General features: G+C 41.5%; 1 protein-coding gene across 3 annotated transcripts in view; it reads left to right on the forward strand.

Annotated features, from left to right (window-relative positions):
- Window positions 1-1,938: 1,938 nt before the first annotated feature.
- Window positions 1,939-18,271, forward strand: part of LOC110957562 (E3 ubiquitin-protein ligase SH3RF3) — a 112,861-nt gene continuing 96,528 nt past the window's right edge. Inside the window, exon 1 of one of the 3 annotated variants that reach the window (XM_051958867.1) lies at window positions 1,939-3,210. In XM_051958867.1, coding sequence (XP_051814827.1) covers window positions 2,794-3,210 — 417 coding nt within the window. In that variant the 5' untranslated portion in view covers window positions 1,939-2,793. The remainder of the gene's footprint in view (window positions 3,211-18,271) is intronic. The other 2 variants (XM_051958866.1, XM_022203620.2) reach the window with 2 other exon arrangements.

The following is an 18,271-nucleotide window of genomic DNA, read 5'->3' on the forward strand; positions in this document are numbered from 1 at the left end:
GGCCTGACAACAACAACAACACACATGTTATAAGTAGCTGAGTTTCTGTAGCATTGTTCTGCAGCCACAGGGACACAAATAGACCTAAAAAAAGTGGCAGGTCTTTGTAGATTAAATGCAGCAGGAGCTCCCTGTCACCGCTAAGCTGAGAAAGTGCAATAAGTACTCAAGTTACCCCATTGTTTGACCTTGATTTCACTTGAAGTTGAAAATGAGCAGAAGCCCCTCTTGCAAATAGTTTTCTATGGAGTTGTGGGTCTTCTGTAGCTAATTTTTTTCTGTCCATGCGCAGGGATTTTAGAACCAAATTAGTGTTACATTCTCAGTTCAGCTTAGTCACCAGGCCACATTTTATTACTTGATGTGTAATTTGACTCGTCTTTGTTGAAAGCTTCATTTATTCTCTATAAGCTTGCACATACAGAACGGCTGTGTGTTTTTATACCACAATGCTCTCATCAAACCCTTTGCAATACTGCAACTTTGATGTGAAATGATTTACAGAGTACAGCAGCTCCAGTATTTGAGTAATGTAAATCTGGTCGCACACCTCCTCCCCTCCTTTCTCATTGTGTGCCTGAGCAGTCCACTCTCTGCTTTGTCGTCGTGGGTGGTAAATAGCGGGCCCACCCCTCAACCAGGAAGGCGTCACATTAGTCACACAAACACCCACAGAGAGGCACGTATACACACACAGTTGTCTTAATCACTCCGTACCCCTCCTGAATGTGAAAGCGGAGCAGGTCTGAACAGGTGGACGAGCAAAGCGAGGCAGTCATGGCTGAGGAACGACACACACAGACGTGTTTCCATCACTTCAGAAGACATCATTTACATTCTTTTGCTGGAGCTTTACCATAACCTTAGCCATAATCCTCACTCCTACAGTAACTTTAACCTAAACCCTTAAACCTAACTAAAACCAAACCTTGGAATGCAATGATTTATGTGGTCTTGCAATACAAATGTGTAAGCAGATTAATTCCCACACAACACGAATAACACAAGCACACACTCATTCTCTTGTCCCTTTTCTGTGTTGTGCACCTCATATAGCATATGACAGAATTTATCCTCCAGACATAATTCTGTGAAAGTGCTGCAGTTTTCACCTGTATCTGAAAATATGTAATAGTTGCACCTCATAATTAAAGATAGTCTCGCACATTGTCGAAACCTACAGGCGGCTGAAAAATGAACTGAAAAAACTCATTTACCACATGCCACCAGAACAACTTCAGCGTTATTCTCCAAATCTCTGAAGCTCTGCTGGGGGAATGAACATCATTCTTCCTAAAGGTATTCAATAATTTGGTTGTTTTGATGATGATGGTGGAGAGCCCTCTCTAACATGCTCATCGAAAATCTCCCGTAGGTGTTCAGTCAGGTTGAAATCTGATGATTGTAAAGCTCACATCATATGAGTCACATCGTTTTCACGCTCATCAAACCATTCAGTGACCTTTTCTGCTCTGTGGACGTGGGGATTGCCATCCTGGGGAAGGGCTCTCATATCAGGATAGAAATGTTTCATCCTAGGATTACAGTGATCACTCAGGACAAATTTGTATTGATTTGCAGTGACCCTTAAGTCACCGTTCACTGTAGAGGTCAGATTTTTCTTTCTGTCACCTGAATAGCATCAGCATATGTAATGGAGGGCGGTCGATAATGGATCTGCATTTTTTTTTTTTTATGAAAAAAAAATTTAAAAAATCATGCAAATGTTCAGTAGATTGCATTTAAAGAGCATACTTGAAACTTTATAATGCTGTGTTTTGTTTTGAGATGATCTGACTTTGCTGATCTTAGGCCTGTATTCCCACAGGCCTGATTGGTTAACTTTCACTTATGATTTCATCTCCAAGAAACAAACAAATCAGCTGGCGTCCACCAGGCGGCGCCACAAGCCACATTTTACCCCAAAGCTGGACGTAGTTACTGAGGTAATCAGAAAGGATGTCTGCTCCTGTCAGGTAGGCATCACAGAGCAAGACAGCAGATAAATCGATCCCATGCGGTGTTTTTCAATCATCGGTATCTGATGCTTTCTGTAGGCTATGTAGCTGGGCTGCATTTTGAACAGAAATGAAGCAAAAATACAACCTAAAATCAACTTATGTGAAGCGGCGTGTTTGTGTGTTTTTGATGACTGTGAGCCGTGGGGATTGAGAGAATGTGTTTCTGCTTGCATTTGCTCGTCAGCAGGTGAGAGGAACCTTTGAGATTTGTTTGGAAGGTGTGACCCCAGCAGCGCTTCATAGCAGCCAGAGTGAAGGTGCGAGGAGAGAAAGATCTCATCAGTGAGGAGCTGGATGGACGGATGGATGCCTCTGGTGGGAGGAAGGTCTCTCAATCTCTCTCTTTCTCTGTCTGTCTCCTTCGGTCTTTATCAATCTTCTCTGGTGCGTGAGCGCGCGCCGCAGTTGTGATCCGCGCGCGGGTGATGATGATGAGAGCGTGACCTCACCGCTTTCTGCACAGCTGCTGGAGAGAGAGAGAGAGAGAGAGAGAGAGAGAGAGAGAGAGAGAGAGAGAGGAGGGTGACGGAGAGAGAGGGAGAGGGGAGACTCAGAGAGAGAGAAGCCAGCGAGCAACACAAACACGTTGAGAGAGACAGCAGCCGAGAACATTCACAACACGGGGGGATAACTGCGCGTGGACACCGTCGCGAGGCGTCCGTGGGCTGCTTCTCGCCAGCTTCGCCTCCCAGAATGTTCTGCGCCCCCGGTCCGTTTCTTCCACGGTACACCAAACAGTCGCCGCGGCGTCCCCACGGACACTGAAGCCCAGATGCTCACCCTCTCCGCCGACATGGACGACTCCTCGTCGCTGCTGGATCTGCTGGAGTGCTCGGTGTGCCTGGAGCGCCTGGACACCACGGCCAAAGTGCTGCCGTGCCAGCACACCTTCTGCCGCCGCTGCCTGGAGAACATTGTCAGCTCCCGGAACGAGCTCCGCTGCCCGGAGTGCCGCATCCTGGTGGACTGCGGGGTGGACGACCTGCCTGCTAACATCCTCCTGGTTCGCCTCCTGGATGGTATCAAGCAGCGGCCCCAGCGAGGAAGCGGAGGAGGAGGAGGAGGAGCGGGCGGCAGGCAGTCCCTAGCCGGGGGCTCCCTGCAGGGGTACGCAGCCGGGATATCCGCCTCTCCTCCGGGCACTGCGATTAGAGAGCTGCCTGTAGCCACCAGGAGCTCCCCTGTTAAGGTTGGTTACTTTTCCATCTGTATGTGTCTGCATCTCTCTAAACACTTTATAAAATACGACCTTTTGTGAGTAATTTGCCTGTTTGCAAATCGGAAATACACAAAACACAACTTTAAGGCTGCTTCCCACTGCACAGCACAGCAACAGAAAGCAGTGGAGGAAGATCTTGAGGACAAGTACACTGAGGAATTACTCACTGTTTATGTTTACTGGAGCTGGGGAACAGTGTGTTCAGCATGCCACTTGCACAGATATCCAGCTGCTGTAGCTGATAGTTAGATGCAAATTTGGAGACTGTGTCCTGGTTTTTCACGCAGAGACACTGATTGCAGCATAGACTGTTTGATGAGTGGGATGAGGAGGAGACCTGGTGGGCTAGAGGAGTCCAAGTTATGGAGTTATGTTATGGTGACAGAGAAAGAGAGAGTGGGAAAACATTACCTTCCCATCCCATGCCTCTAATTTTTGATTGACGGAAAAGCAGAAATGCATTGTTGTGGTGTTCTCAAACTGTTACAGATGGCATCTACTGACTGATGTGTAACGGTGTCTAGGGGTTGTGGTCTCATAACAAAGGCGTCTTTCCTGTTATAGCTCTAAGGTATAATTAAAGTGAAGCCAGTTAGCAAGAGGGGAGACACACTGTAAAGACACGCTGACACCGGTCAGTTTTATAGTAGCCATCGTTCAGGTAAAGTCTAGTTGCTCACTGACTGCAGCAGTGTGAGATTTCATAACTCACACTCAACGGGAATGAAAAGAAAAGCCTTGTTTACATCCTATGCTGTGCATCCGATGCATTGTCTTGTGGCTTTGTTGTGTGAAAGATGGTGATATCATCAGCACCGAACTGCAAATACATTCACTGACGCTTTCTTGTCTTTGTCTGGAATCTAAAATCTGGAAAGAATCTTCTGGCAGTTGTGGAGCGATAAAAATGCCTGAAGGTATTGTAGTTTCACTGATTTCAGATCATTCTCAGCAGCAACAGCATTGCATGGTTTAAAATCCAGGGTTGCATTTACCAAATAGATAAACAGTTTATCATATGTGTCTGTCATTTGATTGAAGTAACTTTTAATTAATGCAATGTCAGTGTCCGATGAATACAGTAGCCGATGATTGTATTAACCAATCATAGTCTCTGAAATGTCTAAAATTGAAGTTGTGATGGAGTAGCAGCTAAAAAAGTCCCACATTTTTCACTCTACAATGATATAAAGCAGAGAAATGCAAGCAGTTTCTCATATGTGAGGAGGCGTCACCAGGACCTTGGGAGAACACTGGATTCATGTTGAAATTGAATAGATCCTTTATAGGAGAAGCTAGAGAAGAACTTGTCAGTTTTTCTTGAAAAGCAAGATTTCTAGACTCAGTGTTCATATTGTAACATGTTAAAATGGACAAGGTGAGCCTGTGTTATTCCATGTAAGTGTGATGGGTTTTCACAGAACTGAAGTGCATGAGGGGAGCTGCGGATATGGAGGTTCACATTCAACCTTTTTTTTTTTTGTCCTCTGGGTTTAATGATGTCCCCAGTAAGAGGCGTGCGGTGAGTATTCAGGCAAATAAAGCCATTACCATGAGCTCTCACACCCCCTTACTCAGTACTTGACTCGTCAGGTGCGCTGGCCATTGATTGAAGCAGTGGTGCGCTTTGGTGTGATGAAGTGCAGGAGCGGGCGGGCAGTCACTCATTCATGGCGATGAACAGGAATCCAAACCCTCAGTGACATTTCCACTAACACTTAAGACTCTATTTTCATTCACTCATTAGGCTTTACTGGTCCATGCAGAGCAGTTTGGAAGCCTGGCACATGCAGAAAAAGCAGAGAAAGACTTGGCAGTGTAGGATTATATAATAGCAATATGCCTAAATTGAAGCTGTAGGAAAGACATTCATGTATTATATACTTTATTTCTAGAAAAAGTGACAACTTTGTTTTACAATTTGCACTGGAAATGACAGAAAATGCTGTGTTTTTTTGATATTTGTGATGGGGTAATCGATTACTTGCTTAAATATTAATCTGGTTTTCAGAAGCTTTGTGAACATTAAAAAAAAAACAACACACTCATTTCTTCGTTGTGGCCAGTCTGTGCTTGTTTTAGGGCCCCTCTGGGAGAGCACTCCACTGTGGACTTAGCTTTTATTGCCAGCGGACACACACACACACACGCACTCACATGTACGCACACACCTATAACCCATTACCCCTGCAATTCCCCCCTGCAGTCACTTTGCCCAAGTCTCCTCCGGGCTCTCTGGGGACCGAGGCTTGGTGATGAAAGTGTGAATTAATCTCCTTTAACAGTGGGGCTTATGGATGTGTGTGTGTGCATCAGTGTGTGTGTGTGTGCGTGCATTTGGATGGACATCTCCTCCGCGCAGAAAGAGCAGGGGTCTCGCTAAGGCGGTTAAATGTGTCTTTGAGTGACAGCGCGAGCACGTACGCAGACACTCGCATAACTACTGGAGGAGTCAAAGAGGTGAAACAGAACACTACATCAGTTATTACGGGTTGTAGATGAGAATGAATGGGTTGCTATGGAAATAGTAGAAGAAGAGGCTGACTTGCTGAGTCAGCGATAAGACCAGCTATTCCATCCGCTGCTGGTGCCGTTTGAGCCTCCGTTGCTGCCTTTGTGCTTAACCCAATTAGAGCTTATCAAGGCTGATCATCTCTGATTTGTAAATCACTGTGTGAAATGACGTTCTCACAAACAGATAGCTTTCTAAGAGGAGCTAAACTACAATAAGAACCTACCGTGATCTTGCATGTATCTACATTTTTCATACAAGTGCTTCACCTCATCTGTTATTTCCTGTGCTGAATCAGATACTTGGTCAAACATTCAAGAGTTAAGTTGCTTGACTTGTTTTTAGCTGTGAGTTATGTTCAGCCTGTTTGCATCTGAACTCCATAAGTAGTCCCTCAGTTGTTGTGCTGCACATCAGCTGTTGCAGAAATGACTCAACAATTGTTCCCGCGTTCACGGACAGCAGTGTGAAGACACAGCCAGTATACAAACAAAAGAGGTGTTTTGACAGTTTAACGATGGCATTTAAATGGCGCTGGAATGCGTTTGTGTGAAAATGTGTGTTTTATTTTTTTTTAATGGGACAAGATGTTCGTAAGAAACCCATCTCTGTTTCATCTCTCTATCAGTCAGGAAAACTGTGCTGTTTGACTCTGGGATGACACTTAGTCGTGGCAACATTTTTACAAGATCGTCATTTCTGATAATAATTGCAGTGCTGGTGATCAGTCCTGTTTTTTTTTTTTTTGCAGTCCTCATTTGGATTCTTAACATATGAATAAGAAAGCAGATTGGGAATGTTGACAGAAAAAAAAAACACCTGTATTTTCAGCAGCAAGTGTATTTTTGTCCTTTTATTACTTTGTCAAAAGTTAAAATAAATGTTAGAATAGATTTGAATATTATCGAGTGCTTTAGCACCATAACAATATCTCATATTCCTCACTTCTAGCAGACATGGGACTGGTCTTGTTATTGCTGCCTGTGTTTTGTTTTCGTCCTCTTGGCCTTTTTGTTTGTTTGTTAGCTGGATATCACAAAAATGTGCTTTGGTTTTCCATTGAATTTAGTGGAGTATTAGACCACGGTCCAATGATAAAGCTGTTTGAGAGGATGTTTTTTTTCTCTATTTTCTCAAGTACTGCATATTCTGCTGCACATTAGTCCATTCTTTCAATTAGGAGATTTTCATAATTTGGTTTTAATACGGACATAATACATTTTGAGGATTATGTAGCCATACTAGAGGTAGTCAACTGTAAATGCTGTTCAGTTCATGTATTTGTTTCTGTGCTTACAAGAACAGCACTTCAAAGTGAGTCAAATTCCTGTTTTAGTTGTGGTCTTTTTGCCACATGTCATTCCTGAACATGTCTTGCCAAATCATGGCCTTGGATAGCAAGGAACAAATACAGAGCCATGCATTTATAGAAACAGTTTATGCAGTGATGGTCTATTTTTTTCACAGCACAGTGTGCGTCAAAGTTTATTTTTGAGTCATGTGTTCCGGTAAATATCCCATACTGTGAACAACTAAACCTCCAGACAACAGAAAAACTCATCTGCCTGCTTCACAACAGCACCGCATGCAGAAATAAGCACCTGTTTGATACAGAGCTTTTTGCCAGAAAGCTTTCAGTTGCATAGCTTGGAAACAGGTAGATATTCAAGATGCATTAAATGACCCATTAGAAATGTTCTTAAATCTATACCTGGCAAAGAGTGCAGTGCATCATTGAATTATGAAGTTTTACTGGCTTTCTGCTGGCAGGCTGGATTTGGCGGGTATATGTCCTCTTGAAATGTACTGTTTTTTGAGGGTGGGGATTTGGGATTACATGGTCTCTCATTTACACCTCAGTGACAAACCCAGGTTTTAGTTTAGTATTCATAAAATACATCTATTTGTCTGTTCATCCATCTGTTCGGCGACGGATTTAGTATGGGAAGGGATTAATTTTGGACTCTGCTGCATAGTATTAAACATCTTATGTTTAATCATTTTTATGAGATGAAAAATCCAATGCTTTCCCCAGATTTGTATTCTTGTCTGATATAGACCAGTAAAGATTTGACCCCAGAGCTTTGACAATCACAGTCAATTTGCTTCTCATAAGCACCCAATGCAGAACTGATTAGTATCAAATATGCATTGAAGCAATGTGCAGCATACCCATCACATCAAAAAGGAACCTGATGTGATTGGTTCCTTTATTCTAAACAAAGTGTGTTCAGCACATTATCATTAAATACTGCTAAGAATTACAAGTGCCACTGTATTGTCATCTGCTGCTTCCTCTCCGCCCGTCCAATTTCCATCAAAGCACTGTGTCACAAAGATCCCGACCCTTGATCTTCTCCCTCACCTGTATTTACCTGTGGTTGCTATGGGGACGCCTGAGGTTACCATGGTAGCGTAATGCAGCAATGATGCCATCTGCTTTCATCTCTAGAGTGAGACATTGCTTTGCCCTGTCATTCCCAAGGATTAGGCAGGGGTTCAAAAAAGGAAATAGTCTCTTACCAATCCCTCTAATGATGCTTTGAACCTCTGTCCAGACACACAGACACACAAACAAAGGATAACCTTAACCTACTTCTGTCCTTAACTGAGGAGGAAATTGCCGTTTGAAGAAATAAATCTGATCTGAATGCCCTCCCTTTCCAAAAATCCTCACTCTAAGCATTTAAAACTCAAATTCACAAACATAGAAATAAAAAAAGCGCACACCTACTCTCACACAATCACCACATTTCCTGCACAGTCTCATACACAAATGTGCACGCACAGTCATTCACTTTCATCAGTGTTACAAACTGCCGATCTCTGCAGAAAGCTGCAAGCTCTTAGTCATTACCTTCACATTATCCCCTCGCTTCATAAATACTAAACAGAGGCCTGACACATACTGTACATAGGCAACACGCACACAGCCACACAGACTCACACAGTTCATCCTCTTGAGTCTCAGAATATCTCTTTGGACATAATATATGTGTGTGTGTGTGAAACCTTTCTCGGTGCAGGTTGTTAAATGAGCACACACTTGCACAAACATCTATTTCCTCTGTTGCTCTTTACTCATTCTTTCTCATCTTCTTGCACTTTCTGTCAGATTCTCATGTAGGGAATATAGTTAATTTCAATGCAGCTGCGCACACACACACACACACACACACACACACACACACACACACACACACACACACACACACACACACACACACACACAGACATGCATATGCTATAATTTAAGACCTATGCTCTGTGCCTTTGGGAAATCCTGGCAATTATTCTACTTTGTGCTTTATGTAAGTGTGTATGCTAGCATATAATGTACATTTCTGTTTCCATGCTTAAATGTTTGTTTACCAGTTGGGCGCAATTGGATTTGAAATGGTCGGTCTGCAATGAAGCTGTCCACAGAGAGAATTCAGCATCTTATAGTTACAACCATTTTAACGCCAAAATGTACTGTGGTAATGTTCCCTCTAGAATTTTGTTCTTTTGTCCCCCTAGAACCGTGTTTATTTTTTCACTCTCATATGAAATTCAGAATAGCACTGAAAATTTTCTATGAACAGAATAATCAAATGTAATTTTCAGTAGACTTGTGTATTTTTTGTAATAAACAGAGGACACAATTGTGATTTTCAATAAAGACTCACTTCATTTTTTTTTAGTTAACGATCTGGTAGTATTATCTGGTGGCAAAACTGCAAATATTAGAATTTTCATCCTTGTAGTGCGAGTGGTGGCAGCATCTAAGTACCTGGTTGGTAGACATGTCAAGATTGATGTAGAAACATGAGACTGCTTTGACTATTACAATATACTGGCATGATATGGAAAAAAGCAAAACCAGCTGAAGTAAGTTTTTGCTTATGTAGCAGTGTTATCCCAATTATTTGGGTCCATATTGCCCTAAATCTGTGTGATGTCTGATCATTGGCCCTGCCATCGTCCAGCTAATGCAGATACGACGATAGATAGAGGTGGGTCAGATAACAGATTGATGGATGGAGGCGGTTTGTGCAGCTTTTTGCCTGGGAGATGTTGTAATGAGTTGGTGTGCATGTTGTTTAGTTTTGGGGGGGGAGGTTGATGCATAATGGGTGTTAAAGTCTAAACAAGCTTTCGAGCTTGACTGCTATTCCCACGAGGGTACCCAGTTGCACAAACACACACATGAGCACACACACATGCACGTTAGGTTAAGGGTTAACCCCCTCACTGCTGGTCTTTTTGTTGCAATGGAGATGAGGGTGAGAAGTCACTGGTCAAGCCACGACATTTCAGACAAAAGAATGCTGCCTTGTTTTCACATCTACGTGCAATGAAATTATTCTAGCTCATCATATTTTAGACCATATTCACTTTACAAGTGAATCCTGACATATATTTTATGGATAGGAATACCAGACAAAATAAAAATTAAGTTTCGGGACTGACACTCAGCTTAGAATAACGATTCTTTTTTAACAAGGTTTTTAAACAGAGAAGTTAAGCAGCTTGTTAATTAATAGTAAATGACATCCACTTCTTGTTAATCATTAAAAAAACTGCAACTGTGAATATGCAAATGTTAACTACTTGGTACAAGATGTGTTTTACTTTACTAAAAAGTCTATTATCTGTGGTTGCTCTGGCGTGGAACCATATGTGGTTTCCAAAGTAGTCGCAGTATTACAAATCCTGGTCATATATAACTTAAACATAAAAAAAGATCTTCTAGTGTTAAACAATAAGCAGAGTCGCAACAAGGATAACGCATATTTAAGTGGAGAACAATGTCTGTGCTGTTAATTCAATTGGACACTCAAAATTATTTATTTCACTTCATTGACCAAAAACTTCCAAAATGTCACTATTGATTTAAGTTTGCGTCGCCATTGATAAAGCAGAGAAAACATCTCGTATCAGTATTCTTGGGCTATAGAACTTTGCTGTTCTCCAGTTAGTAAAGCGTCACCAAAGTTGACACAAAAAGTGAGAAAAATTCAGTGTCATATGTTGATTTCAGTAAGTGAATTTTGCACTCAAAAGAGCAACTAGATGAAACGCTACATTAGAACTGGTCTCATTTTGTACATCACAAATGCTAACATCATGTTTTTAAAGAAGCAATTTCATCGATGATAGGGGAAAGCAATGATGCGGGCCTTGTTATCACTTGCAACAACTTCATAATTAGCGCACCATCTACAATCCTGTCTGACGTGGATGGACATTTATGTGCTACTTCCTGGTGGGAAAGGCGCAGCTTCTGTGCTGGCATCGCATTGCATGGCTTATGGCTGATGAAACTTGCAACATACAAACCAAATCAGAGTTACCTCCTGCTGCCATCTGGGATGCCAGTGTGCAAAATTACCCCAAGCAGCTGAAACAGTTTTTCCACAATGTTGGGAAAGTGTTATGAGTTATAGCATGTGACTGCAGGTAGTTGTACTTCGGTGTTACGAGCCTTGACTCCCCTAGCAGCATGCCATGTAATGTGTGTGTCTGTTCTAATAACAGATGAGGTTCCACCAGTGATGTGCTTGAGGAAGTGGAACGGTTCTCTTGGGGGAATAGATTCGTGGAAACACAAGGTGGTTTCTCCAGGTGTCAAACATTATGCGTGTTTGCACATATGCCTGTGTGGTAATATGTTTTATTTCCTTCCGGTTTTATTGCAAAAATGCCTCCTCCATCTTCCTCCTCCTCCTCTTCTTTCTCTGTAATGGAGAGATGTTGAAATGTACCCACCACCCACTTTAGAATTGGCAGGAAACAGAGTCTTGGCGAGAGAAGAGATATCAGCACACACACACACACACATGCATACATACAGACACACGGACACATCTGAAGAGAATTTGGAAACATGGCAGCGAGCACAGGTCTTCCTTTTCATCGACCTGCTGTTCATTCTCACAGCTCTCGACTTCAATTCATCACCAGTTGTGTTGTGGGTCTTTGTGAAATCGTTCCTTTCTCTTCTTTTTTTGTTTTAATTTACCGGCAGAGCTGATTGAACTTTTTTAGGAAGTAAATTCCCTCTTTCCAGATTTCGTCTGTAAACTTCATGTCAATTTGTTTCCTGAAACATGTCAGTATGGACTTTATAGCAGTGTAATGGCATGAATGTAGCCTCGCCTTTATAAAGAAATGAAGACAAAAATCACTAGAATAAAACCCCCTGAAACAGAGCAAACCTGTTTGATTTCACAATGTACTGAAATATTTATATTGCACATTTGAGAGTAGTTTTGAATCATATAATAAATGCTTTAACATGCTGTCAAGAAATGGAAATACCAAGCATACGTAACATTTACAATGGGATTAGTTTAGGTACCTGGGTGAGTGTGATATACTGAAGCGTGTGCTGCCTGCATGTGAATTTTCATGGGTCATATAAAAACGCTTGAGGTTATTTTGGGACACCGTCTGATCCACAGTGTTCATGGCTGCAGTACAGCTGTGATCAGCTTTCCACTCTGACGTCTGTGTCCAAACATCCACTCCTGGCTCTCTGCTTGTGTATGTGTGCGTGTGTGCGTGTTTTCGTGTGTTGCTAAATACTATGTGTGCATATTTGAGTTGGCACACGCGTGCATATGTGGTGTTCGTCGCTGGTCTGTGTGAGTACTCGCAGTAAATGAATGTTCTGTATGTTTATCATGTAGCATCACGTGCTTGGATGTGTGTCGCTTGGCTGCTTTATGTTTTAAGCAGAATTTCTCAGCCTTTTATAGTGTTGAACTCTTAGGGAAAGGGTGTGTGTGTGTATGAGGAAAGTTGGAAGGAAAGTGTGAAAGCCTAGTGGAAGTTACGTAGTGAATTTTTGACTGTGTGCCTGGTGTGTATGTACTGTATGGGTGTGTGTGTGTGTGTCTGAGAGGGATCTGGTAGGTTTTCCCCTTCAGGACAGGGATTATGTAAGCAGAGAGAAGTGAGGTCAAACACCATCCTCCCTCCGGCTCTGTTCTGTGTCGACTGGGAACAATGGAAGCACTGGTACAAACAACCTCCTGTGCCCATTAAATCTAAAAACTTTGACACTCTCCAGAGACTCTAAGCTGGCTGCTATTTTGTGAGACACCGGATATGTTACAACCACATCGATCTCACCGTTGACTGTTATTGCTATGTCGTCAGTTTTTGAAAGAGACAGAAGTAGAGAGGAAGAGCGAAAAGATGAGACACATCAACAGTGACATGTTACCATGGCAGCATGTACAACCCAGTCTGGAGCTCAAATTTACATCACTATTATATAAATGTGGTCTCCCCATGGGAAGAGGTAGGGGTTGTTGTTTAGCAAAATGTTTGTGTTTGAGCTTGTAGTAATTAGCGTTTCCTGACATTTAGTTTTATGAAACTGCAATGTTTTTTTTCAAGCTGACCACGTTTAAAATGTATTATAAAGGCTTGTGTAGGCTTTCTTTGTCCTTGGTAATGATGTTGCTTGTTTATGGCAGTTGCTTCCTCTAGAATGCGCAGATCCCCCCGCTCTATTACAACTCGACGCTACACAATGACAAGCTGGAATACTAGCGTAATTCAGCCATACATGTGCGAACCAGAAAAGCATAATTTTATAGAAAGTGCCACTCTACAAGTTGACAAGATTGGTCCTTGAGGTTTGTTCGGTATGAAACCCCAGAGGGCCGAGTCCGTGACTGTCATTGGTGCGCTGCGGTTTCAAGGTGGAAATGCTCAGCCATGGTGTTGACTCTTTATTTTGCTCATGATAGGTCTTCTACCATATTAAAAAAACGCCATCTGGATGTGTTAATATGGTAAAACATACCTTAATTTTCACCAGAAGGGTCTTTACGTCACACTAATGTTGTGATGATTTCTAGCAATTTATCAGCGCCAGACACGAATAAGTAGCTGGTGGAAAATCGGAATTACAAGAATCATGTCGGAGAATGTCTGCTGCAAACACATAATGATTACAATATCACACTGATAAGCCAAAAGGTAGCGAGACATCACTGATGAATCCAGATTTCTGTACAGTAGATGTCAGCAACATACAGATTGTTTCTGCTCATCTCGGTACTCCTCTGAACATACAACAATGTCAGTGTCACTCGTGTTAAGAGACAGCTTGGCATTTAATTCCTCAAGGAGCCTGTAAGAGTCTTGTATGTGCGAGATTGTCAATGGGGAGCTCTGAAAAGTAGTGCACAGTGAGGAGAAAGTGTATTTATCTGGCTCTTACTGAAAAGTGTTTGTCACTCTTACCTGCTGGTAGCATTTTATGGTCAACATTACACGTAGGTGTTACAAGTCCGCAATAACTGAACAATGACCGTTGTGTCTTGGCAGGTTTCCCTTGGTGCTATTGTGAAAATGGAGCATTTATACTATCATGTTTGATTGCTTCTGACTCAGTCTTTATCAGCTTGGAGCCCTTCTTGTCTTTGTTGTATTATATCATTGGGGAACAAAATTATATTGTGATTATTACCGTGATATTTATTTCCGCCATGTCCCCTAGCCCTATTATAACATCAGAATATGTAAAACGAGGCAGCAAACACATCATTTGCAAACAGTTCGGGCTTTATCAGCCTGCTAAAACATTACTAATATCAGCACAACAAGTTCCAATTAGTCATTTACTGTGAGTTAGGAGTTGTCCAGACTTGACTCCAGACATTTTCTGAGCAAGAAGAGAGCAAATTTACGCCCTCACAGTTTGTCAGCATGGGGGTATTTAGCCATCCCGTTTAGTCATTTAACCTGAGAAAATGACTCTGACAGCACTGTTCTCACTGCATTACCTAATGTAAGCCAGTATTTAATTTCAAGTCAAGCAAAATGGATGCAGGTGGCAATGAAGCACACCGTATTTCATCAATTTGAAGAGGCCTCGTGTTTGTTCCAACGAGCTACTTTGAATGGAGCAGATGCTGAGTCTTGTTGAGTTTGAAGGAGCGTCGACTGACACGACCAGACCACAGATAGTACCTGTCTCTGGCTGTCCTAGCAACCCTATTGTTTGGGTTTATCTGTTTATGTGAATGAGTATCTATTTGTGTGTCTCTGTCTTGTCTGAGTCATATGCTTTGTGTGTGTGTGCGTGCACATTCGTGTCCGTGTGTGGAAACCTTTAGCTCCATCATCTCCACTCTACAGCTCATTTCCAGACAAACAGATTGATATTATTCTTTTCTAATTCCCGGCTGGAATCAATCTCATCTATCTTTATTGTTCTACTCTGTCTCACAACCTGTCCTAATTAATGTCTAAATATACTGTATATTATATAAAGAGAGAATCCACTTATATAAATTAACTAAATTAAACTGATACACAATATTTCGAAATAGTGATCTATCATGACATTCGTGCAACTAAATAAAAGAGCAGATGATGGAAAAAGGAAAATTATATAAGGTGCCAAAGTTGTCAGCGAAGAATTAGCAGAGAAAGCAGATGGAATCAACTAGCTGTTAATAATCAGGAGATGCACAAAGTAACTTAGGTTTTTCAGTTAGTCCAAAACAAGAAAATGCAAAGTGTTTCATTGTGAAATCTATAATTTATGCACCTTGATTAATGAGACAAGTTGCTGGACCTTTTTGTTTTGGTGCATTAATACTGTATCACTTTATTTAAGCTGGGAAACAAATGTTGACAGTCCTTAAACTGACAGTTACTTTTCTCCCTCCGTGTCTTGCTGCACCACCGTGCATCATTGTCATCCCATATATGATTCATTTGCTCCTGTCGCTGCTCTCTCTGTTTCATTACTGTAATCTCTGTCTTAGACTGATGTTTGTCCACTCAGACAAGGACTTCCACAGAGTGATTGCAGCCACTTCTCCACTCTGCTCTCCATTCATTCTCTTCATCTGTTCTCAGACAGCTGGCCAAAGTCCAGACTCATCTCGGGCTTCTTTTGCCCAGTCCTGCCAGCTCTATTAAAACACCATAGGTCATCATATGGTTCTCTGGCACAAGCTGCACATTGCTGCCATCAGTTAGTCTCATAGTATGCCCATTATCAGTTTTTTATAAACTGGGTAGAACAGCCGTGTAGCTTAGTCATTGTGTGTTTTATAAATTGGGTTTTGATATTTTTTTTTCAGTAATTTTTTACACACAGAGAACCATGCAGTCCGTTACTTAAGTGTTTTTTTTTTTTTTCTTTTACTGCACTGGCAAAGCATTGTTTGTTAAGTCTCCATTTTTGTTCTATGCAAATTTTTGTCACTTTGTCCAAACTGGAGTTGGACACATTTTTCTTTCTTTTCTGCTATCATGGTGGCCATGTTAATTCATCACGACTTGGTTTGTTCTCATTTTTGTTCTGTAAAGCGGTTTGTTGTTTGCGGTTGTTTTCCTCTACTTTGCTTGAGCATGTAAGATTTATGTTTGTTTTCTTCCTCCTCTGGCTGTGCACAGTTTGTCATGTGCTTTAACTCAGCATTACCGTCGCAGTGTCTGGAGAAATTAGGAGCGCTTAGTTGGAAAGAATGCATCTCAGAGTTTGGAGAGATTACCAGTTGGATTATCCAGAATCTGTATCTTTGAAGAGGAACATGATTTTAAAATGTTCGACAGAAAGCTAAACTTGCTCAGAGTAATCAATAAAGATCCTATGTTGACTGAGTCTATTACTGGTTGTTTTTTTGTTTTGTTTTTTGGTCAATTTGTGTCATTTTATTTTCTTCATTTAGTGTTCTACCTATTTGAGAATTCAGCTTGTTGAATAATTAACCTGCAAGTCACACTTCTAACCGTATGCTAGTTGCATGAGTTGCATAAGTTAGCAAGTTAGCAGCATGGTTATCAACCATGAAGTGTACAAATGGCAATGTTTCGATATAACAGTTATCCAAATGTAAATGTTCTTGCAAAGTGACAACAGTGCCTCTGGGCCTCTCCTCATCACTGCAGAGTTGGTCTGGACAGTATACGCTAGTTAGCACCTGCTATCCAGGCTAGAGTTAGGACACTAAATCCAAAACCAGTTATCTCCTTGTCATGGATCTGGAACAATAACAAATTTGTGTGGAGAATTTGCTATTTGCAAACACTAGATTGATTCTATTCCACAGGGAAAACCAAGAACAACTTTTTTCTTTCTGTGATTAAAATATGCACGATGAGAAGAGGCTATTCACAGACAGATTGTCTGTTGTCAGTGAACTTGTGGGGAACAGTAGGGGAAAGAAAGCGCAAACAAAAGAAAGTGCAGATCAGGGCGGCGCAGCTCAATAATGGAATATGATTTGAACTATTTTAAATAGTTACAATATAGAAAATCAAGATGTGGCAGTCAGTGTTGATATTGTAAATACACAAATACATCAAAAGTAGGGGCAGAACTGATCTGGACTGATTTTTAAACGGTGTCAATTGCTGGTTGCTTGACTGATGACAAAATTTTACTATATCACCTGATCCAACTGTGTTACTTCTGAAATGGATGTGGAAATTTGACAGGTTTAAATTCAGATTCCAGGATGAGCAAACTGCCCCTTTCACTGAGCACAGGGATAGAATAGAGTTAAACTGTGGCCAAGTGTCTCCTATCAAAGCAGCTAAAGATTTACATACACCGCCATGTCAGTCTTGCACACTAAGAGCTGCAAAAGAGAAACTTTGATATCATAAAACTGAGAAGTTATTATAGGAAAATGCAGTGATTTAAGCTTTCAGGAAACCCACCGTAGCTACTGCCACATATTGACTTTGTTACACGCCATCCTGAGCCATGCAGTGTACCTTCATGCCCTACTTCCACCACCACGCCACGATGTCCCAGAACTTTTTTTTCGCAGGCAATCAAGAGTAAAACTAGGCTAAAACTGAGAGCCACGATGAACAGAAATTTTATATGGATCATGATAGTTCCTTTTTTTCAGTCTTCAAAGAGACTGGCAATGGTTGTGATGTCAGCATTAATCAACTGGGTGGAAATGTGCTGGAGAGCCACAGGAGATACTGGCACTGTAGCAAAACTGGGGCAGTGTCAGAGCCTGCAGCCATGGCTTTCCCTTTTCCTCTGTGAAAACACATTCTTTCATACATTAACCCCATTTCTATCTTCATCAGCACACCCCGCCTTTAGATCTGGCCCTCCATTTTCTCTCCTGTTTCCCAGCCCTGCTTAATTCCATTGTGCTGCTAGTAGTGACACTCCTGTTTAAGTGATACACACTGATCAGCCGCAGCATTAAAAACACTGACAGGTGAGGTGAATGACATCGATCTTCTCATTACAACGCAATGGCGTTCATGTGAATGAAAATCAGCTGACTGATTTACACAGCAGCCCCTTCTAAAATCAAGTTAGTGAAGTCAATGCAATCTACTTATGTAAATAATCCCTAAAGACGAAGTTTGAATAAAATGAAAATGCGCTGCCACTTTGCGCAGCGAGATTGTTAGTTTAAGTAAATACTCAAATAAAAAAATTGGGGTCGCAAAAAAATGCACGTCTGATGACTTGATAACCATTTAAAAAGCTGATTATTTGAATTTAACATTCAAAGCACATTCAAA

The sequence above is a fragment of the Acanthochromis polyacanthus genome, chromosome 14, assembly GCF_021347895.1.
Source record: "Acanthochromis polyacanthus isolate Apoly-LR-REF ecotype Palm Island chromosome 14, KAUST_Apoly_ChrSc, whole genome shotgun sequence".
Taxonomy (NCBI): Eukaryota; Metazoa; Chordata; class Actinopteri; family Pomacentridae; genus Acanthochromis; species Acanthochromis polyacanthus.